Source organism: Molossus molossus, unplaced genomic scaffold (assembly GCF_014108415.1).
Source record: "Molossus molossus isolate mMolMol1 unplaced genomic scaffold, mMolMol1.p scaffold_m16_p_1, whole genome shotgun sequence".
NCBI classification, from domain to species: domain Eukaryota; kingdom Metazoa; phylum Chordata; class Mammalia; order Chiroptera; family Molossidae; genus Molossus; species Molossus molossus.
In genome coordinates, this window is record NW_023425344.1 from 224,152,450 (window position 1) to 224,175,275 (window position 22,826).

Consider the following 22,826-nt stretch of genomic DNA (forward strand, 5'->3'; position numbering starts at 1 on the left):
CCCACCCAACTTTCAGGCCCACTCAAGCTATTGCCAGTTGCTTAACCATAGGCCTGTCTAGGATCCTGCTTCAGGTTTTCCTAAATTCTTTCAAACAAGCAGCATCTGGCCTCAGCTAGCCCCATACCTCTCGTTAAGTAATACTTAGAAACAAACACAGGGAGGTAGCCAAATGAGACAAAGAAACGGGTCCCAAATGAAAGAACAGAACAAAACCCCAGGAAAAGAACTAAGCAAAATGGAGAGCAACCTAACAGATGCTGAGTTCAAAATACTGCTTATAAGGATACTCAATGAACTCAGTGAGAACCTCAGTGAACTTAGTGAGGGCCTCAAGAGCATAAAAAAGGACCAGTCAGAAATGATGGATGCACAGTCAGAAATGGAGGAGGCATTAACTGAAATAAAGAATAATTTACACAGATTCAATAGTAGAGAACGTAAATCCAAGGAGCAAACCATCGATTTGGAATATAAGGAAGCAGAACAGAAGAAGCCCAATCAGAACAGCAAAAAGAAAAAAGAATGCAAAAAAATGAGGATAGTGTAAGGAGCCTCTAGGACAACTTCAAGTGTGCCAACATTCGCATCTTGGGGTGCCAGAAGGAGAAGAGAGAGAACAAGAAATTGAAAACCTGTTTGAAACAATAATGACAAAAAACTTCCCTAACTTGATGAAGGAAACAGACATACAAGTCCAGGAAGCACAGAGAGTCCCAAACAAGATGAACCTCAAGAGGCCCACACCAAGACACATCATCATCAAAATGCAAAAGGTTCAAGACAAAGAGAGAATCTTAAAAGCAGCAAGAGAAAGGCAGCTAGTTACCTACAAGGGAGTTCCCATAAGACTGTCAGCTGATTTCTCAAAAGAAACTTTGCAGGCCAGAAGGGAGTGGCAAGAAATATTCAGAGTGATGAAAAGCAAGAACCTACAACCAAGATTACTCTATCCTGCAAAGCTGTCATTTAGAATCGATGGCCATATAGAGTTTCCCAGACAAGAAAAAGTTAAAGGAGTTCATCACCACCAAACCGTTATTATATGAAAGGATGAAGGGTCTTTTTGAAGAAAAAGATAAACTATATGAGGAAACAAAATAGCAATGAATACATATCTATCGACAATGGAATCTACAAACAAAATGAACAGGCAGAACAGAAACATTCTCATAGATACAGAGAGCATTTTGTTGGTTGCCAGATGGGAGGGGGGTTGGGGGAATGGGTGAAAAAGGTGAAGGGATTAAGAAGTACAAATTCATTGCTAGACTGACAAAGGGAAACGTGTTGGGGGGTGGGAAGAAATAAACCAAAGAACTTATATGCATAACCAATAGACAGAGACAATAGTGAGGGAAAAGGTTGGGGGGGGGGCGGGTATGGGGAGGAGGGGGTCAATGGGGGAAAAATGAGGAACATCTGTAATACATTCAATAATAAAGATTTAAATTAAAAAGAAAAAGAAAGGGGGGGAGGGACCCACAGAATGGAATATTTGCAAATAATACATCAGATAAAAAACTTGTATCCAGAATATAAAGAAGTCTTTTAACATAAAAATAAAAAGACATATATCCCAATTTTTTAAATGGCAAAGGATTTGAATATACATATATACTGAGAAGATATAAAAATGGCCAATAAGTACATGAAAAGATGCTCAACATCATTAGTCATTAGGGAATTACAAACCAAAACAATAATGAAGACCACTTACTATCTACTAGGATGGCTATAATAAAAACACAGACAATGACTAGTATCGACAGGATGTGGAGAAGTTGGAATGCTCATATATTGCTATTGGAAATGTAAAATGGTATGGCCGAGGTGAAAAACAGTTTGGTGGTCCCTCAAAAAGTTAAACATTGAATTACCATGTCACTCAGCAACTTCACTGCTCAGTATATACCCAAGAAAACTGATAACATTTTCACACAAAAGCCTGTATACAAATGTCCACAGCAGCACTGATTATAGTAGCTAAAAAGTGAAAACAACCCACCCTGGCCAGTGTGGTTCAGTGGTTAGAGACTTGGACTGCATATCAAAGGGTCTTGGGTTTGATTCCTAGTCAATGATGTGAACCTGGGTTGCAGGTTTGATCTCAGCCCCGGTTGGTGCACATGAGGGAGGCAATCAATTAATGTGTTTCTCTCACATCAATCTTTCTCTCCTCCTCCCTCCCTCCCTTCCACTCTCTCTAAAAAACCAATAGAAAAAATATCCTTGGGTGAAGGATTAACAAAAACAAAAAAGTGGAAACAACCCAAATGTCCATAAACTGATGAATTATGGATAAACAAATTGTGGTATATCCATAAATGGAATATTGTTCAGCTATAAAAGGAATGAAGTTCTGACACATACTGAAACATCGATATACCTCGAAAACATTATGCTAAGTGAAAGCCAGTTGCAAAAGATGACATAGTCTATGATTCCATTTGTATGAAATGTCCAGAATAGCCCCACAGGAACAGAAGGTAAGTTAGTAGTTGCCAGGGTGGATTAGAAAATTACTGCTAGTAGATATCAGGTTTCTTTTTTGGGTAATAAAATATTCTGAAAATAGGGATTATAGTAGGTTGAATGGTGGCCCTAAAACGTTATGTCCATGTCTTTTGGAAGGAGGGAATACTGACAAACCTCAGGGGGTGGGGCAGGAAGAGATAAACCAAAGAATTTACATGCACATATGCATACCAATGAACACAGACAAGAGAGTGAAGGTGTGGCAGGGGAGGGGAGTGGGATGGGAGCAGAGAGGAGGGTGTCAATGGGGGGAAAGGAGAAACTTCTGTAACAAAAATTAATTAATTTCTAAAACAGGTTATGTTCATGTCTGAATACCCAGAACCCATATTTGGAACAGAATCTGCTCTAGTCTCTGGAGGGGGTGTGACCCTGCTGACACTAACTGTAGACTTCTGGTCCCCAGACTATAAACTTCTATTGTTTTAAGCCACCAGGTTTGTGGTAACTTGTTACAACGGCCCTAGGAAACTAATAACAATGATGATTAGTATAAAACTTTGTAAGTTTACTAAAAACCACTGACATACTTTTTCAAGGGTAGACTTTATGGTAGACTCAATAACACTATTATTGAAAATACACACACACATACATACATACACACAAACACATAAGCTCATTTTACAACACATGAGGAAGCAACATCTTCACAGACTGAAGTACAGTGATAACTATAGTCCTTTGTTTTGCATACCAAGGTGATGCTACTGCCTCACAGCCATGAGGACGCATGCTCTGTAGAGGCTGACCTCTTGGGCTGGCACATATTAGGGGGATGGCTGGTCTGAATCTGTGAGTGCATTTCTGGGCACATGCTTGGGACCCATCTTTTCTCATTTCTGTATCCATAATCAACAGATAGACTAAAAAGGTTAACTGGATACACTGGAGAGGATAATTTCCAGCCCACCAAAAGAAAAAAGAGAGAGACAGCACAAAGAATACTTATCTGCCCAGGAGCTTACAGTGAGGACAAGTCCAGCAGTAACAGCCACTGTTGCTAAGCAAGCCAGGACGACCCTGGTGAAGGTCTCCAGGAGTGTCTGAGTACCCTCACCACCCTACAGTCAGACGAGAGTATACACTGATTTTCCCAGGAAGCAATCACCAACACAGAGGGGCCTGCACACATGTGTGCTTGCCACGGCACCGGAGGGATTTCTGGTAGAGGAAGGCATTGGAAACGGCCCCCTGGCAACATGGGAATTCGTGTAGACTGCACTGAAGGGGTCACTTAGATTTATCTGGGGTTCCTGGCAGTCTATGCAAACTCAATTCTCCAAGTTCTAAAGTGTGTGTGCAGCCAAAACAGACCTGGGGGACACTGACCTGCACCTTTGGACTTACCTCCACACATCGCTGCCTTTGGAGAACATGGAGGCACGAATGACTTCGGGTGCCATCCAAGCATAGGTCCCTGCTGCGCTCATCTTGGTGGTTCGGTGCCATTCTCGAGCCAGGCCAAAATCAGTGATCTTCAGAATCTTGTTGCTCAGGTCTCCATTCTCCACCTTCTGGAGGATCAATACTGGGCAAGGAAAGGAATACAGAAGACACCAGAGAGTCTGCATTAATCACAGGGAAACCACCAAACACGGAGCCCTCCTGCCATCCACTCGCCTCTCCTGCAGGCTCCATTGTGCAGAGACTATGGACTGACTGACGGTAGGAGCCACCATCTCTTAAACACCTATGATGCTTCCATTTTTTTTTTGGAATCCTCACCCGAGAACACTTTTCCATTGATTTTCAGATAGGGAGGGAGGGAGGGAGGGAGAGAAACATCGATGTGAGAGAGACACATTGACTGGTTGCCCCCTGCATGACCCCAACCAGGGCCAGGGATCGAATTGCAACTGCAACTGAGATACGTGCCCTTGGCCAGAATAAAAATGGCGACTCTTTGGTCTGGGGGCTGACACTCTAACCGCTGAGCCAAACCAACCAGGGCCAATGCTTCTACTTTTATGCATTATCTCCAACCCACACAACAGTCTTATGAAGTAGGTACTACTGCCATCTCTGTTTCACAGAGGAAACTGAACTATAGCACCATTAACTAAATTTTCCAAGGCCACCCAATGAATAGCCTTTATACCACGTATGGCCCATCGGCACCCTGGGGAAGGAGCTGTGAGGTCACAGCCGACCCTTCTGAGAAGGGGCTACGAGAGCTTCCTGCTGCCAGGGCACTCCTGGGCTGTAACCGCTCTCAGGCCACAGGGAACGGAGATGCCTGTTGGATTGTCAAGGTTTCAGTGTCTGAACAGTTTCCGTGAACCAATTCAAGTTACTTTACTTAAGCTCTTGAGAAAACACATTTTGGGACACAGAGATTTCCCCTTACTCCAGGAACTCACCCCTACCCATTGAGAACTGGCTGACAGGGTCGGAGGGCACACACGTGCACACCCATGCTGCTCTGTGAACATAGCCCGGGAGGAAGATCTAGTGCACTGAACTGGTTGTACCTGGGCCGTCTCCCAAGGTGCAACACCCAAGCACCGCGGTGTGGGAGCCGGCGTGGCGTTCCTAGGACAGCAGCTGAGGCAGCCACCTCACCCCAGGACGGTTCCAGTGGTAAGTGTGCCCGTGTGGGAGTCAACTTCCCCTACCAGGGCGGAAACGCTAGTTGACTACAGAGCCATGAGTTAAGCCAAGGGACCGCCTGAGGGGGCAGCGAGTGAAAGCCTGGGATCTGCACCTGCGGAAGGCAAGCCCCAGGGTAAACACAACCTCTGTGGACCAGATGCTGAGCCCTGAGGAATTCAGGGAAGAAGGAAGATCCTCTCTGCCACTCCGCGGGGGTGGGGGTGATTTTAGGGCAGGGGCTTAGGGAGGTCCCTCAATCACACAACTACTTTTCCTGCCGAGCCCCCGCCCCCAGCAAATGTTCACTGAATTGTTACCATGTTGAAAGGATGAGGGCCAAAGGTCTCCAAGTCCTATGTGCTTCTCAGAAAATCGTCAGTAAAGACAGATTATGAGCTGCCAGCGCTGGAGGCACCGAAGAAAACAGTGCCAGCCACTCCCTAGATCTAATGGACTAAGGCTCCTTGCTCCACACGCTCTCCCCAGACACACCCCTCCCCACTCGGAGCCTCCCGCAGCCTGAAAGGGTCCAGGCCTCCGAATACTTGGGCAGATGAAAAACAAAGCGAAATGCCTTTCTCCATGTCACCTACTAAAAATCTTTTCCAGGTTCTTCTGTGCCTCTCTCCCTGTCTCCTCCAACAGAAATAACAACAAATACACGCTCAGGCTGCAAACACTGAAGAAATCAACAGTGAAGCCCACAGTTCCCTCTATACAGGGCTACCAGCTGCTGGCCGTTTCTCCCTAAGAGGCCCTTAAACCAAAGGTTCAGAGAGAACTCCCCCTTCCATAGTCAATGGGGTTTAGTCCCGTTACCCCACATCTCCAGGTGGCTGGCACAGGGTGCAGTGGGGAGGAGGATACGAATTTCACCGTACATACTGAACCAGCTGAACTTCCTCGTGCTCTGTGCTGGAAGGGGAAGCAGTTTAGATTCTGATACAGGAAATGGAATTTTAGCACCTGAAGATGGTTTTTTAAAATAGTCTAGTCTGTCAGATGGTTTAAGAGGGATGGCAGAATGACGGAGAGAGGACAAGAATCAGCCTGGAGGCAGTCGGTCTGAATGCCGAGAGATGGTGCAGGTGCAGCCCAGTTTCATCTAATCCCCACTCCGCCCTGCTGCCTCACACCCAGCTGACCTCAAACATTTATCCCAACAGGTTGGGCCCCGGAAGGCATCTGAGTTAGAAATCCCTGGTCCAGTTGTCCTGCCCTCAGCCACGAGCAGAAGCTGTAATTAGAAGGCAGCTAGTAATCCTGGCAGATGGTCACAGGCAGTGATTCTCAACAGTGTCCTGACATACTGGTATCAACAAGCACCTATTACGAGTAATAATTATGGTTACAAAGTTTGTAAAAACTTTATATTTTTTGTAGTTTTTTAAAATTGAGATAACATTCACACAGCATAAAATTAACCATTTTAAAGTGAACAATTCAATGGTATTTAATACTTTCAGAATGTTGTACAACCACCATCTCTATCTAGTTCCAAAATATTTTCAACACTCTTCCTAGGAAACCTCCTACTCATTAAGCAATTGTTCTCCATTCTTCCTTCCTCCTAGCCCCTGGCAACCACCAATCTGCTTTCTATCTCTGTGGATTTACCTATTCTGGATATCTCACATAAATGGAATAATATAATATGTGACACATATGATTACTGCACTTGGCATGTTTTCAAGGTTCACCCATATTACAGCTTGTATCAGTACTTCATTCCTTTTTATGACTGAATAATATTCCATTGCATGTATATACCGCCATGTGTTTATCCATCTGTCCACTGACAGACCTTTGGGTTGTTTCCATCTTTGGATTATTGTGAATATTTTGATTGGTGTGAATAGTGCTATGAACATGTGTGCACATATATTTGTTTGAGTACCTGTTTTCAATACTTTGGGGTATATACCTAGGAGTGGAATTACTAGGTTATATGGTAAGTCTATGTTTAACTTTTGAGGAACCACCCAGCTGTTTCCCACAGTACCTGAGACAGTTTACATTCCCACCAGCAAAGTGTAAGGGCTCTAATTTCTCTACATCCTCACCACACTTCCTTCTCTTTTTTCAAATAGCCATCCTAGTGGATGTGAAGTGGTTTCTCATTGTGGTTTTGATTTCCATTTCCCTAATGATTAATGATGCTGAATATCTTTTCATGTGCTTTTTGGCCATTTGTATTTTTTAAGAGTTTGTTTGCTTATTTATTTATTCCATTGATTTTTAGAGTGGAGAGAGAGAGAGAAATATCAATATGAGAGAGACACATTGATTGGTCATCATCCACACGCACTCTGATCACACGCTGACGGGTTGGTTGATTAAATAATGATAGCTCCCCATTACTGAACACTTACTATGTAGTAACATGTTGCTCTTTACATGATGTATGTAAAGGGGCTGACATACATCACATTAGTTAATCCTTAGATCAACCCGTATGAAGTAGGCATCATTTCCCCCACTTAACTCATGCTGAACAAACACAGAAAGGTTACATAGTGAGGGGTGGAAACGGGATCCGAAGCCAGATCTCTCGAGTGCTGTGCCATCCAGAGGAAAGAAAGAAATCCTAACCACCTTTAAGGCCTATCTCAATTTCTGCCTGCTTGCTAAAGCCGTCGTTGATTAACTGGTCTTCACTGCTCCCCCTTTTCCTGAATTACTCCTTCAGCACCCAAAAGCAATACCAGACGGTTTAACATTATACACTCCTTTCAGTCATTCCCTCTGCTGCATGTATGTGTCTCTTCATTTCCTCTAGACTGTGACGGAATATGACTCCCTGCGGGCAAACCTTCTCTTTCTTCTGGAACCCACAGTCTCCAGTCCAGGAACCAAGCACAGGGCTGGGCTCCCTGAAAGAACTGGCCCCTCACTGATCACTGATTCCTCTGAAGGACCACCTGTGAATCCTTCTCAGCCTCTCCACTGCCCCGCCCTATTGTTGCCAGGTGTTGGGAGCATCGCGCCAACATTACCAATCCCTGGGGAGCTAAGAGGAGCCAGGTGTATAGCAGGGAAGATGAAGATACCGGAGAAAGGGGAACACCTCAGCCAGGTTCACTGGTGCCAGGTAGGGGGACACAAGGAAAGATAAGCTGGTGACTCTGCCATCAGGGGCCTTCCAAAAGCTATACGGAAAGACACACAACAAAACAGGATGCCAGGTCAGGACAAAGTGTGCATCAATACGGCTCAGGTTTTGCTACAATCACTAAGATAAGCATGGATTTCCAGACCTCAGTAACTCAAGGACACTATTCTCTCTCTCTCTCTTTTTTTTTTATCCTCACCCCGAGGACATTTTTCCATTTTTTGTTCAGATAGAGTGGGAGGGAGGGAGAGAAACATCAATGTGAAAGGGACACATCGAGTGGCTGCCCAACCAGGGTCGAGGACAAACTGCAACCAAGGAACACACCCTTAGCAGAAACCGAACCCGGGTCTCTCTGGACCACAGGCCGACGCTCTAACCGCTGAGCCAAACCGGCCAGGGCAAGGACACTATTCTTGATAATTCCCAGATCAGGACACCACCTATATACCATTTACTTAATTTTTTTTTAATTGACTTTTTAGAAAATTACACAAAGAAGAAATTTTATATCATAACAAATGGGAGAAACAAATATCCTCCTAATATTAGGTACAAATACATAAAATGAAAACAACATACTAAGTTTCAGTAGATCCTGCTGCTGGTCAAAGTTCTGAGCCTAAGGCCTGCTTTCTTGGTCAGAAAGAGAAAATGAGAAATGTTAGGAATAAAAGGCAAACTAGCGCCAGAAAGAATCTGATCCTCTATGAATATTGAGCGGTCGAACGACTTTCTATGGGATTCCACAATATTTATAAATATATGTTTATTGATTTTTTAGATAGAGAGGAAGGGAGATAGAAACAGCAGTGAGAGAGAAACATCAATCAGCTGCCTCCTGCATGCCCCACAGTGGGGATTGAGTCTGCAACCTGGACATGCGCCCTGACTGGGACTCGAACAGGCGACCTCTTGGTGCATGGGACTACACTCAATCCACTGAGCCACGTCGGCCGGGCGCATTCAACTGTATTTAATACAGACCACCTAAAAGGGCCTCAAGGCCATCCCTGTAGGATGTCAGAGGGAGAAATGAGCTGGGAAGGATGGCCACAAAGGCTTCTTGCAATGACTTTATATCATTTAGCTGGTGGTCAGGCTCTCAAAACTCACGTCCTAATGGTAAACGATGATTAGCACTTTGAGATTTCTTATTTATTATTCACCTCCATTAGCACGAGGGGCTCTGATGTGCTAAATGCTCCCCAAGGCACCAACGCTCTCATCCCCAGTCCTTCATTTGATTTAAGTGACTCCTCTCCCAGATTAGGTCATTGGTCTAACTCTGTTTTGAGGGCTATGTTTTGCTTGGTTTAGTCTTTTCTTTTCTTTTTTTTAAATAATTTTTTGTTACTCCTCACCTGAGGATATTTTTTTCACACGTTTTTAGAGAGAGTGGAAGGGACGGGGAGAGAGAGAGGGAAACATCGATGTGAGACAGACACTTAGATTGGTTGCCTCCTACACATGCCCCGACCAGGTATGTGCCCTTGACCAGGAATCAAACCCATGACCCTTTGGTGTGCGGGCCAACACTCTAACCACTGAGCAAAACTGGCCAGGGCTAGTCTTTTTTTTTTTTTAAGATTGTCAAATGTATATACACATAGAAGAATGTATATAAAACATGTATTTTTGGCCCAGCCAGTGTGGCTCAGTGGACTGAGAGGTCCTGGTTCAATTCCCGGTCAGGGCACATGCCCAGTGAGCTCGATCCCCAGTGGGGGCATGCAGGAGGCAGCCAATCAATGTGAGACACATCGATGTTTCCATCTCTCTCTTCCTTCCTCTCTCTCTAAAAATAAATAAAAACATATATATTTTTAAACCCATGTATTATGCTTTAAAGAAAACAAGATGAAAACCCATGTGACCCCATCCAGTCTTTTAGAAGCTCCATGTGTCCCTTTCTGTCACATCCCCTTCTCACTCCCCAGATGTCACAGTCTTGACTTCTGTTATTCATTCCTTTACTTCTCTTTATTATCTCTTATGTCTACATCCCTAAATAAGATACTGTTTGGTTTTGAAAAAATGAGTGAGACCAGCACAAATGTAGCTGTGTGTCCTAGTGTCCTAGGGCCACCATAAGAAGTTAACTCAAAGTTGGTGGCTCCAAACAACAGGAACTTACTCTCTCTCAGATCTGAAGGCTAGAATTCTAGTCCAAATCAAGGTGTAGGCAGGGCCATGCTCTCTAGAGGCTCCAGGAAGGTCTCTCATCGCCTCTTCTAGCTTCTGGTAGCTGCCAGCAATTCTTGGCGTTCCTTGGCTCAGGGCAGCATAACTCCACCCTCTTCAATGGGCCTCTGCCCTGTGTCTTCACATGGCACTCTCATCTGTGTGTCTATGTCCAGAGTTCCCTCTTCTTACAAAGACACCAGTCATCGGAGTAGGGCCCATCCTCACCCGGCATGACCTCATTTTCACTTGATTCCATCTACAAAAACCCTAGTTCCTAAAAAGGTCACATTCATAGGTCAGGCCATCAAGATATCTTTTTCAGGGGGACACAATTCCATCCAATGCTGTATAACTGTAAAAATATTGCCTTTGCTAGAGGAAGCCTCCCAGGAGGGAATAAGCTAAACAGAGTGTTTGGTCATGGTCCTAGAGAACAGTCAAGAGCCCTTTCTGGGACAGTCGATAGCAAGGTCATAAATGAGTCCCAACTATATTGGGTAGGTGGCAAAGGGGTCGTGGGGGGAGGTGCAGATATAGGACATCCCTTAGGAATAAGGCTAAGGGAGTAAGCTCCTCTGGTTTTCTGGGTCTAAATTCACTACGGCCTGCCTCTGGTTCTTGGAGTTGGGCAAAGGAAACACTCTGCCTCTCTCATCAGCCCAGTAAGGAGGGATGAGCAGGAATGCCATCAGTCCATGAGCAAGACATCAAGTGCAGACGAGAATCCGGACTGAGCCCCCCCAGGTTGTCCGCCTCAGGTTACATTGATGGAACACGGCAGCAGTGAGGAGGTGACAACAGCCCCGAGTCACACTGCCCGTCCTCTGTGTCTGGTGCATAGCTGTTCTGGGATCGCCCTTCAGTTCCCAGGAATTTCCCTGTGTCTCTCTCCTGTGTTCACTCCTGTGTCCTGTAGCCCACTTTCTCCTGTGGCTGGTTTCTCCTCTTGCTTTGGTGGTGTATGTTCTCCAGTAGCTCCTCAGCGAGAGGAGGGTACTTTTTGTTGTTGTTAGAAAATCATATATTCCATCCCCATATTTAGTATAAAAAGGATTGAAGACTTTCCTTCATAAATCTGAGGGCAGCATGCATTATATTCTTGCTTTCGACACTGCTGTTAAGAAGCCCCCAGCCGCCCTGGCTGGTTTGGCTCAGCAGTTAGAGCATCGACCTGCGGTCTGGAGAGACCTGGGTTCGGTTCCCGCTAAGGGCAGTTTGTCCCCGGCCCTGGTTGGTCGTGCGGGTGGCAGCCACTCGATGTGTCCCTTTCACGTTGATGTTTCTCTCTCTCTTCCTCTCTCTCCCTCCCACTCTATCTGTACAAAAAATGGAAAAATGTCCTCGGGTGAGGATAAAAAAAAAAAAAGAAGCCCCCAGCCAGTTTGCTCTGTGCGTGATATATCTTTTCCTTCCAGGCAATTTTTAGTCTCTTCTTAATCCCCAGTGTTCTGAAATCTCAGAGGGTGGGAATTTAGAGAATACTTTCAAACCTGAACACTCATATCCTTCAGTTACAGGAAATTTTCTTGAAGCATTTTACTGTTAATTTGCTCCCCTACATGTCTGGTTTCTCTTTCTCTAGAGCCTCTATTCAGCTACTGGGCTTTCTAGACTGTCCTCCAACTTTCTTACCTTTTCTACCTTTTCCAGCCTTTTTTCTTTTTGCTCTTCTTTCTGAGGCATCCTCACTTTCAGCTCTAACCCTTCTGTCGGGTCTGTCATTTCCCACCATGCTTTTCATTTCTAAGAGAGCTCTTTTTTGTTCACTGAATTTTTACACAACTGAGTGGCAAGCACAAACATAGCTGTGTAACAGCTGTTTTTTGTTTGTTTGTTTTTATTTTTTTATAATTTTTTCTTTATTAATTTGTTTTTGTTACAGATGTTTCTCATTTTCCCCCATTGACACCCCCCACTGTCCCATCCCTAGCTTTGTTGTCTATGTTCATCGGTCATACATACATGCATGTAAGTTCTGTGGTTTATCTCTTCCCCCCTCAACCTCCCTTCTTCTGAGGCTTGTCAGTCTGTACCCCACCTCTATGTCTCTGGGTTAATTTTGTTCAGCAGTTTGTTTAGTTCATGATATTCCACAAATAAGTGAGATCATGTGATATTTGTCTTTCTCTGCTTGGCTTGTTTCACTTAACATAATACTCTCCAGGTCCTTCCATGCCATCTCAATGTAACAGCTGTTTTAATATGGGCACGATATCTTTCCTTTTACCTGAGTGCATTACTGATGGTTCCTTTTTAATTCTTTGTTTTCTCCCAAAGTCGTTTGCTTCAGCTACTGTTTCTCCTTGTGCTTTGGTCTCTAATACACTTTTGCTCAGAGTTGGAATAATCCTTGGTTGTCTGTTCATGGTTAAGAACCAAACTGTGCTCAGGTTTTTTTGGGTTTTTTTAATCCTCACCCGAGGACATTTTTCCATTTTTTGTTCAGGTAGAGTGGGAGGGAGAGAGAGGAACAGAGAGAGAGAGAGAAACATTGATGTGAAAGGGACACATTGAGTGGCTGCCACCCGCACAACCAACCAGGGCCGGGGACAAACTGCAACTGAGGTACGCACCCTTAGCGGGAACCGAACCCGGGTCTCTCTGGACCACAGGCCGATGCTCTAACCGCTGAACCAAACCGGCCAGGGCTGTGCTCAGGTTTTAAAGGTACATACTGAAATATTTACCCCCCCAAAATAATATTGCAGGTTTATTTCAAAGTAATCAAGGGTGGGGAATGAGTGGGGTGACAGAAGATGTAAGATTATTCATGAGTTGATCATTGTTGAAACTGTTTGAGTACATGGGGGTTCATGATGTCATTCCCCTTACTTGTATATATGTTGTCCATAATAATAAGAGGGGTTGTTCAAAATCTGGGTCGGCCCTACAAGCAGAGTGGAGGAGCCCATCAGCTTTGCACTTCGCTGGAAGGAGTCCAGGGAAGCCTAGACAAGAACACCTGAGGTCATTTCTCTTGAGCTGGTCAGCTCCCAGAGGGCAGTACTATGCCCAACTGCTAGGAAAATAAAGGTCTGGCTGCCAATGTGCTGGGAAACGAGTCATGAGGAGGGCGAGGTGGTCTCAGAATGCAGGCTTCCGCATGAGAACAGTGACTTCATCTTCCCATGTTTTAAAACAAGTACCCACACTCTCCATGTGCTTACTGTCCTCCAGCCCAGAGACCGTTTCGCCCCTTCCAGATGGAAAGCCAGTCAGGTGGCTGCAAGGAGCACAGGAGGCAGAAGTCCATGGACCCAAGTGCCTTTCCTACAACTGCTACCTAATCTTTTTTATTTTAGCACCCCAGTTCCTGAGCTACCTGGTGCTACTAGCTCCTCGACTTCTAAGGAGTCTGGGATATAAAAAGATTGGTTCTTTGCTTTCCTCACTGACAGCTTAAAATTCTCTCTCTCAAATGTCCTGAGTCAGTTAGCACTCCCCCACTCTGTTCTCCAGCTTCCAGAACTTTGCTGCTGCTGCCTCCTTTCCTGTTTGCCTTGTGAGTTCCTGCAGTTGTAGCCGGGTTTCGAGAGAGCGCAGCAGATGTGGTATTGGTATGCATTCACTCTGCATTCTCAGTCTGGAACCCTGCCTGTGGTGTTTGTTTTCTCGAGTAGGGAGAAGGAAACAGGCACAGTCTATACGCAGAGGTGCCCTGCAAGGGCTTCCCACCTTCCTTGGCTCGGTTCTTCCATCTCTCCCCATACGCAAAATCTGTACTCTGCTTGTTTCTGCCAAAGCTCAGATCGGCCACCGGATCTGGGTCGCAGCGTCCTCTCCCACCTTAATGAGATTGATTTCTGGGCTTCGGCAAAAAAGAAAGAAAGGAGCAACAGATGAAGACCCAGCGTGTCTGGTTCTGGCTCTGCCGCTGTGTGATCTCCACCAGGATCCCACTCCCCCGCCTCTGACCTTCTCTGTAATTCCCGGAAAGTAGTGTCAGTCTTTCCTGGGCCCAGCCAAGCTCCACCACCCATCGGAGCTGAAGAACAGCTCAACTCAAGGGCAAAGACGAGTTAGGCAAGAGGATTCTGCCACAGAGAAAGCTCACAGACACGGCCGGGCCTCAGGTGCCTGAGTCAGCACGGAAGACATTTGCTCCCTGCAGCACGGCGTCTCCAGCGGAAGAAGGAAGGTCTCAGGCTCCAGACTCCCTGTTGTGCTGACTCAGTGAGAGCCACGTGACGAGCCTGACTCACGGATCACTACCATGTAGTGAGGACACGGCCAGCATGTTTCCCCCAGCCTCTCTTGGCCCCTGGCCCTCAGCTCGCTCTGTCCCTCCAGGCAAGGCCGAGAGAGGCCAGACTTGCTTGCCAAGGCAAGTGATTCACCACCTAGACTCCCTGACTCTGCCTCGGCAGAGGTGTGGCGCTGCCTGGGGACGGCAGGGAGATGCCAGCGGCATCCACGGCCTCTGCCGGGTTCAGCAAGGTCAGCAGAGCTGCACCAGGTCCACTGGCTCAACCAGCAGAGGTGTGCTTCCAACACACATTCAAGCCCGGGCAGCCAGAAGTCCCTGTCAGATGACAGATGGTCTACCTCTTCTCAGTACAGCAGAGGAAACTCCTGGATGTGTGCAATGCAGTCCTGGAAAAACCAGAGAGCACTCAGCACAGTGACCTTGTCCTGTGACCCGAGCTAGAACAAAGCTGAACTATGATGGCCTCCCTTCCTCTACCTGCAACCTAAGAGGCATACAAGCGCTCAGTAAATATCTGTCTTGAATGAATGAGTGAATACAAATCATCCCACAGGTTTCTGATAGAGTCAGTTAAGGCACTGGTCCCCAAATACCTCTTTGAGGGCTGGCTACATCAGAACCACCAAAGAAACAATAGCAATGATTCCTACCTAACCCTTTTTTTTTTAATTTCTCACCCAAGAATACTTTTCCATTTATCTTCAGATACAGTGGGAGGGAGGGAGGGAGGGAGAGAGAGAGAGAAACATCGATGTGAGAGAGACCCATCGACTGGCTGCCTCCTGCACGACCCTGACCAGGGTCAGGGACCGAACCGCAACTGAGGTTCGTGCCCTTAACCAGAATCAAACCCGCATCTCTTCATTACGTGGGCTGATGCTCTAACCGCTGAGCTAAACCAGCCATGGCATTACCTAACCTTTTAAAATATGTGCTTTTAGTGTGTCATTTAAGAAGAAGACAATGACCAGAGCGAATGTGTATGAGGGCCTTAATGAGTGCTGTGCACTGGACTAAGTGCTCGTCCACAGTCGTATTTAATTCCCTCCACGATTCTGGAAGGAATTTCAGACATGGACACTGGACTTCAGAGAGGCTGGTCCGTGAGTGGGAAGAGGCAGTGCCAGGATTTAACTCATGTCTCAATGAAATCAGCAGGACCCCAGACCACCATACCAAATTAAACACCCAGTAAGAAAAACGTTTTTAAATGAACTTGTATCTTATCAACACATCAGCACCTACACACATTTGAAAAACAGAAATAGGAATACTCGCACTTTCTACGAACATGTTTGGATTCAAAGACACCTTGCAGTAGCCCCCTCCCCAGGGGTCTACAGCCCGTCCCTGGGAACCACTGAGCTCGAGGACTGGAAGCCCGTTACACAGAAAGCAGCAGGATACTGCCTCTGGGAAAGGATCTCCCTGTCTGCTCTCATCTCACATCTAAGCGAGTGTCTCAAAGTCTCCAACTCCAGAGTGGATGGGAGAGAATCTCCAGGGAGGAGTTAAAACAGAAGGACAGAGTCAGCAGGTTTGTAAGAAAGAGAAACACAGCAGAAACGAACTGCTACATTAGCAATCCTGGAAACACATTGTGGAAGGACTAACAGGGATTAATGATAGGAAAAGAGCCTGGAATCTGTGACCCAGACTGCTAGTCGCCCTTCAGTGGTTATTCTCCCCTCCGCCCATGGTAATAGAATCCTCAATTTCAAGATGGGCACCTGGCCATCTATAACATCAATTACACTTCCCAGTCTCCTTGTTCCTGGGTATAGCTAGGTGACTAAGACGTATCCTGTGGCTGCTTTCTGTAACTTGTCTTAAAAGATACTAGCTCAGGGCCTTGGACCCTGCTTCTTCGTCCCTGCTGCCTGGGACATGAATGTGGTCGCTGGATGTCCAGCTACCAGTTTGGACCACGAGGATAAGATCATGCCCCAAAGTTGGCATAGCTGTGAGTGGGAAGAAGTTTAGGGTTTGTAGAACAGAGATGCCGTGCCAACTATGGACGGTTCTCGCCAGACTTTTATGTACCAGAGAAACAGACTTATTATTTCAGCGCTGATACTGAAAGCCCACTTCTCATAGTTAACCTAGTCTAACAACACAAAGTCCAATTCCACTCCTATAAAATCTCTTTACAGTAAAACAGAAACAGACATACTAACATTGAAACTCTAAACCAAAAGCAACATTCCCGCCTATAGCATCTCTACCCAATATAGCTGAAGATTTGGATGGCCTCTCCCAGCTGCTATAAGGTGATCAACTTGAAACATGTTTCAACTGCATACTTTAAAGTAGTGTATCATGGTCCTGGCCGGTTTGGCTCAGCAGTTAGAGCGTCGGCCTGCAGTCCAGAGAGACCCGGGTTCGGGTCCCGCTAGGGGCATGTACCTCAGTTGCAGTTTGTCCCTGGCACTGGTTGGGTTGTGTGGGTGGAAACCACTTGATGTGTCCCTTTCATGTCGATGTCTCTCTCTCTCCCTCCCTTCCCCCCCGCCACTCTATCTAAACAAAATATTAAAAAAAAAAAATGTACTCGGGTGAGGATAAAAAAATAAATAAAGTAGTGTGTCATGTCTCATAATAAGTGTTGACTTAAATATTTCAACAACAAAAGGCTGCATGTATGGAAAGCCTACATGTACAAGGTGTTCAAATAAAAATTAAACCTGTACCTCCCCTCAAGAAGAGCACTAGCCAAGAGGAAGGTTCAGGGAGTAAGAAAGGATTGAGCATGAGACCTTTGTATTTTGCTATAAATCCTGTGACACAACTTGGCTTCCAGACTAAATACTATACATGTGTGACTTAAAAAATACGTATCAAAAAGATGTAGCAGGCAATTTAATAATATATGTGATTATGTTAAAATAAAACATTACCATACACAAATACATAGTTTGACTATATTTCTTTTTGTTGAGAACATGTTATCTGTCCATCTATGTATCTATCACATAGAAAACACCTGGAAGATATGTACCTTTACCTAAATGCCAACAGTAGTTAGCTTTGGGATTTGAGGTGACACATTTTTCTTTATACTCATCTATATTGTCGAAATCATCTAAAATAAACATGTATTTTTTGTTAATATAAAAACTAGGTCATTAATAATAACAATAAATTAATAGCAGCAGCTACTATTTCTTGCGTGTCTATGACGTCCCAGGCATAATAGTAGAAACTTCACATACGTTACTTCATTCCTCCTCATGACGACCCTGCAAGGTGGGCAGCATGCTCACTTTATAAATGAGAAAGCTGGAGCTCCATGGTTGAGTAACTTTTCCACATCAAAGAAGAGGGGGAACCAAAATTTGAATCCTACTCTGGCTTCTATGCCCATGCTCCTTCCAACGTACCACGCTGTCCCCTCCACTTGGGGTTCAGATGTTTAGCAATTACATCTCTACAAGACCTTGCACATCTCTACAGTGCTGGTCTCTCCTGTGCCACAGTGCACCCAACATCTTCATTGTGTTTGTCGTCCTGGGATGGGTTCATGTCATTAGTTAATGGGCAGGCACCTCGCCCAATCCTACGTCCTGTATGGCCAGAGCCGCCGTTGAGAATGGTTTCCTCACAGCACTGTCACGTTGATGACGGCTACTTCTCACTGGCCAGGACAAGCAGGGGTGACTGTCTAGAAGAAAAGACAACTAGCAGAGAAGCCACCAAAGCTCGGAGTAAAACCTAGTTCTACTTGAGTCCACTGTCCTTTTCACTAGGTCTCCGAGGGTCTCTGAAACCAAACCACTTGAGTATTACTCTGTTTCTTTCTAGGGAAGGGAACCAGCCCTTTAGATTTAAATAGGAGTGCTTTAGGAGTGAAGACTGTAAATATCTGGGGAGGTCAGACACTCAGAGTAGGGCAGCTCTGGAGAGGTGTGATGGCAAAAGCTTGCTGGTAGGCAGCATCTCACTGGGCATAATTTAGGGCAGAGGTTGCTATAAGCCCCATGGCTGAGATAGCACATTAGCTTGGGGGTTGGGGAGAGTAGGTGTTGGTGGGTAGGGCATGTAACCCACCTACACCAAGTCTGACACCATCTTAGAAGTTCTGAGTCGTACACACGACCATGTAGACTCAATACCACTGGTCATCTTTATTTATATATTTATTTATTTATTTAAATCCTCACCCAAGGATATTTTTTTTTCTATTTATCTTCAGACAGAGTGGGAGGGAGAGAAAGGAAGAAAGAGAGAAACATCAATGTGAGAGAGGACACATCAATTGGTTGCCTCCCACACGACCCCGACCAGGGCCGGGGATGAACCACAACTGAGGTACGTGCCCTTGGCTGGAATTGAACCTGCAACTCATTGGTCCTTGGGCCGACACTCTACTGCTGAGCCAAACCAGCCAGGGCACCACTGATCATCTTTAAGTCACACCCTTCTAGATGACAAGTATGTATTTGGTGCTGAGCAGTAGCAGCTAGGCCCAATCTAGATGTTCAGCAAAGCCCAAAACAAAATGTTCTCAACCTAGGGTCTCCACTTGGATTTACAGAATCCTCTTCCAACGTCCCTTCCGTCTCTAGGCTGTAGGAACTATGAGCAGCCCTTGACTACCTAACCTCTAACTTTCTACCCATCTCTAGGGCCCTGTTGCTTGGCCCAATGTCTATCTCACTATCTCTTTCACAGGGGAATCTTCATTCCTGTGTCACCCACACCAAATCACCATCCACATCTCTTTGTCCCTTCCTATAGTGTGCCCTGCCCAGTGATTCGTCCCCAGACCAGCAGAAAGGGCCTTTAGAGAGTGTTAAGAAGAAGTGTCAACTCTGAAACAGCCATAGTCAACCATGGGAGAAACATTACTCACTGCTCATTCACCCAAGAAAGAATCATTTTTCACATTCAAAGATGGAGGGGTAAGTTATTTTAGAGAGGGAGCTTCTCCTTGCTCCATCACAGCCCCGGGGTCAGTGAGTCTCCCCTACAAGACCAGGCTGGTACTATTAAATGTAATCAGGGTACACTGGGTGAGTTCTGAAGCACAAGGGTCAGCCCCTCACCAGCGGGTCCCATGCCCCAGCAAGTCAAGTCTTGAGATGCCGGCTTTGTCCTCGAACCACGAGATCCCACCCTAAAGAACTGCAGCGTCCACCCTCCTCTGGGAAAGAGGCACCACACCCATAGGTGGAAAGGGACTGGGGGTTAGCTAACGCCTCTAAAATACAACCAACATCCAGGATCAGAAGTATAACCAGAAGAGAATCCAGGCTGTTACTCCAAGAGCTCAAAAGTCCTCCCTGCTAACATTCCTGCCTGAGAATCTACTGACTTTGGCTAATAAAAGACACCAACTGCTTTGGTTTATTGGACCCCTACTTACACAAAAGGGAGAGAAAGAGAGAGGGACGAAGAGTTGATCTTGTCAAGAAAAACAGAATGGAACTTCCCTCGTTCGCACATCTCCTCCCACTCACTCTGGCCATAGGTCTGCGCCTGTAACCGTTACCATCATCACTGCGAGTACTTAAGGAGCACTTACTATATGCCAGGCACTGAGCTAAGCATTTTACAGGCACTAGCTCATTTTTAAACCTCATGAGATGGGCAGTTTTCATCTCTGTTTACAGACGAAGATGCCGTGGCTGAGTGAAGCGGAGACACTCCTCGGAGTTACACAGCCAGTAAGTGGCACAGTTGGGGCAATGGGCTTCAGCTCCCGTGCTCTTAATGATGACCTCATTCTACCCCGCCTGCCCATCTTTCTCGAACACCTACCGTGGAGAACTCTGAGAAGAACAGACGGAGAGGAAAGAAATGTCTCAGAATACACAGCTGCTCTGAGTTGTAAAGAAGGCACAGGGCTTGGTCCAGGCACAGAATCAGGAGAAGGCCACTCTCATAGGGGGAGTGATGAGATTTCAGGCCAAAGGGAAACGCAAACCTGGACACACCTGGCAAACAGTCCTGGTGGCTGGAGCAGGACCTTCCTGAGGGCACAGGGAGGAGCTGGAGCTGGAGCAAAGGGTTGGGGCAGGACTGGAAGACTGTAGGCCACGCGGAGGGGCTGGGAATCCACCCTGGAGTCACAGGCAGTGTTTCGTTTTGGTTTTAATCCTCACCCGTGCACATGTTTATTGATTTTAGAGAGAGGGGGAAAGAGGGGGAGAGAGAGACATCAATGTGGAGAGAAACATCAACCAGCTGCCTCCTCTACACGCCCTGACCAGGGATCAAAGCCATTCTAGGTATGTGACCTGACCAGGAACAGAACCCACAACCTTTCTGTGCACAGCACGGTGCTCCAACCACATAAGCCACCCAGCCAGGGCTTACAGGCAGCTTTTAAGAGGGAGGCGATGTAGTCAGATTTGTGTTTTAGAAAAACATCATGGTTGCAGTGAGAGAGTGACAGCAAGAACAATAACCTCCGACAATTACCCAGGGCACGGTGGTAAAGAATAAACTAAGGTACCGGAGAGGGGGATGGCGGGGTGAAGAGATGGAGTAATTACATGTACAGGGAGAAGAGTGGCCAGAGTCCTAGGCTCTCCAATGTTAGAGGAAGGACAGCTCAGTGCCTACAGGGGCTTTCAGGTCCCATTCCCCAGGCCTCTGCGCCTACATCCACCCCACCCACTCCTCCCTTCCAACAGGGACTGAAGCTGCCCATCCCCCTACTTGCTCCACCACCACCTAGGAACATGGTTCCTCTGTTTCCAGTTGTAACCAACTCACGCCTGTTAACTGCCGCCGTCTGCACCACCTGCGGTTCCTTGGTCCTGATGTGCTGAGACCAGACACTACTTGCCAAAGCAGCTCAGTCCTGCACTCATCTGGGACAACGGACTGAGCTTCACAATGTCAGCCAGGGCATGCAATAGAGAGCTCAGGGAATAGCACAACCAAGAACGAGGCCAGAGGGACGGACTGAAACACGAGCCGGTTCTCAGACTGGCACCTGGGCCTTCAGCACAGTGCTCAGACAGGCTAATGAGTTAACAGGACCATGCAGCTGTTCAAAGCCAGAGAGTGTCCAGGGTTCCAGGCCACTCCCAACTCGGACCGGCCACGGGGAGCAAGGGACAGTCAGATGCATTCGCATGGACCCGCCTTCATAATGTGCCCACACGTGCGCCTGCCACGTGACTCGACAGCATGAGGGGCGGCTTTCCTGCTGCTGCCTTGTTGGGCTGGCGCACAGAAGGGGGACCATGGGGAGGAAATGTTGATAGAGTGATATGGCTGGTCTCAAACAGGCACAGCACATTCACGACTTTTTCAAGCTATTTTTCGATGACCCTTTTAACCAGCCCCAACTTTCCGTGGGAACTTCACTTTCATCTCGTCCTTGGATGCTGTACCTCCTTTCCCATCTCTCTCATGCTGCTGTGTTCAGGTTTCCTGTGATTAAAACAGAAAAATCAGTGCCATCTCCCCAGCCAAACCCCCCAGCATGTGTCTGCAGGACACCTTGCACTCTCCAACGCCCTAAAATACGACTCTTTCAAAAGATGTCAACTGGGGTGCCACAGCTCCTGCCATCTTGTGCAAATGAGGCCCAGATAACACAGCTGGTGCTCTAGCCTGCGCCGGTCCAGACAGAGGCGCCACCGGTGGGGACCGAAAGGCAGGACAGAGCTTGCGTGCAGCCGGCTTCCTCACGAGGACATCTCAGATGCTGGTCTGCCCTGAACATGCCCGCCGCCCCAGCTCGGACGGACTCAGCCGCGCCGCCAGATCTCTCATGTGCCTTGGGACCTACCAACCAGATACAACTAATCAGAACAGAGGGGGCACATCAGCCCTTTGATGATGCTGTCAACAAAAAGCCGTGCTTCTCTCTCGGCATGTGGGCATGGGGTTCCGCTGGGGCACAGGCTCCCAGGACCTCTGTTCCCAAGCTTGGCCACCAGAGTTCACTTGGCGGGCATGGCAGGTGGCATTTCCAAATGGCACAACATCTCCCATCTTATATGCTTTTCTCCAGTGTGACTGCACACTCCTCCCATGAGAGGCGGGTCTCTGTCCCCTCTGCTTGAGTCCGAATGGGCCTGGACTCACTCTGACGCTGGAATGCAGCGCAAGCGACACTGAGAGAGTTCAAAGCCAGGTCAGGAAAGGTGATGCAGCTTCCGCCTTGTTCACCGGTGCTTGAAGCCTTGAGCCACCATGTGAGAAGGCCGAGAGCCCTGAAACAGCCAC

General features: G+C 46.7%; 1 protein-coding gene across 1 annotated transcript in view; it reads right to left on the reverse strand.

The window, feature by feature from the left end:
• Nucleotides 1-22,826, reverse strand: part of MAP3K9 (mitogen-activated protein kinase kinase kinase 9) — a 78,698-nt gene that overhangs the window by 27,812 nt on the left and 28,060 nt on the right. Inside the window, exon 3 of the mRNA XM_036267425.1 lies at nucleotides 3,889-4,069. Coding sequence (XP_036123318.1) covers nucleotides 3,889-4,069 — 181 coding nt within the window. The remainder of the gene's footprint in view (nucleotides 1-3,888; nucleotides 4,070-22,826) is intronic.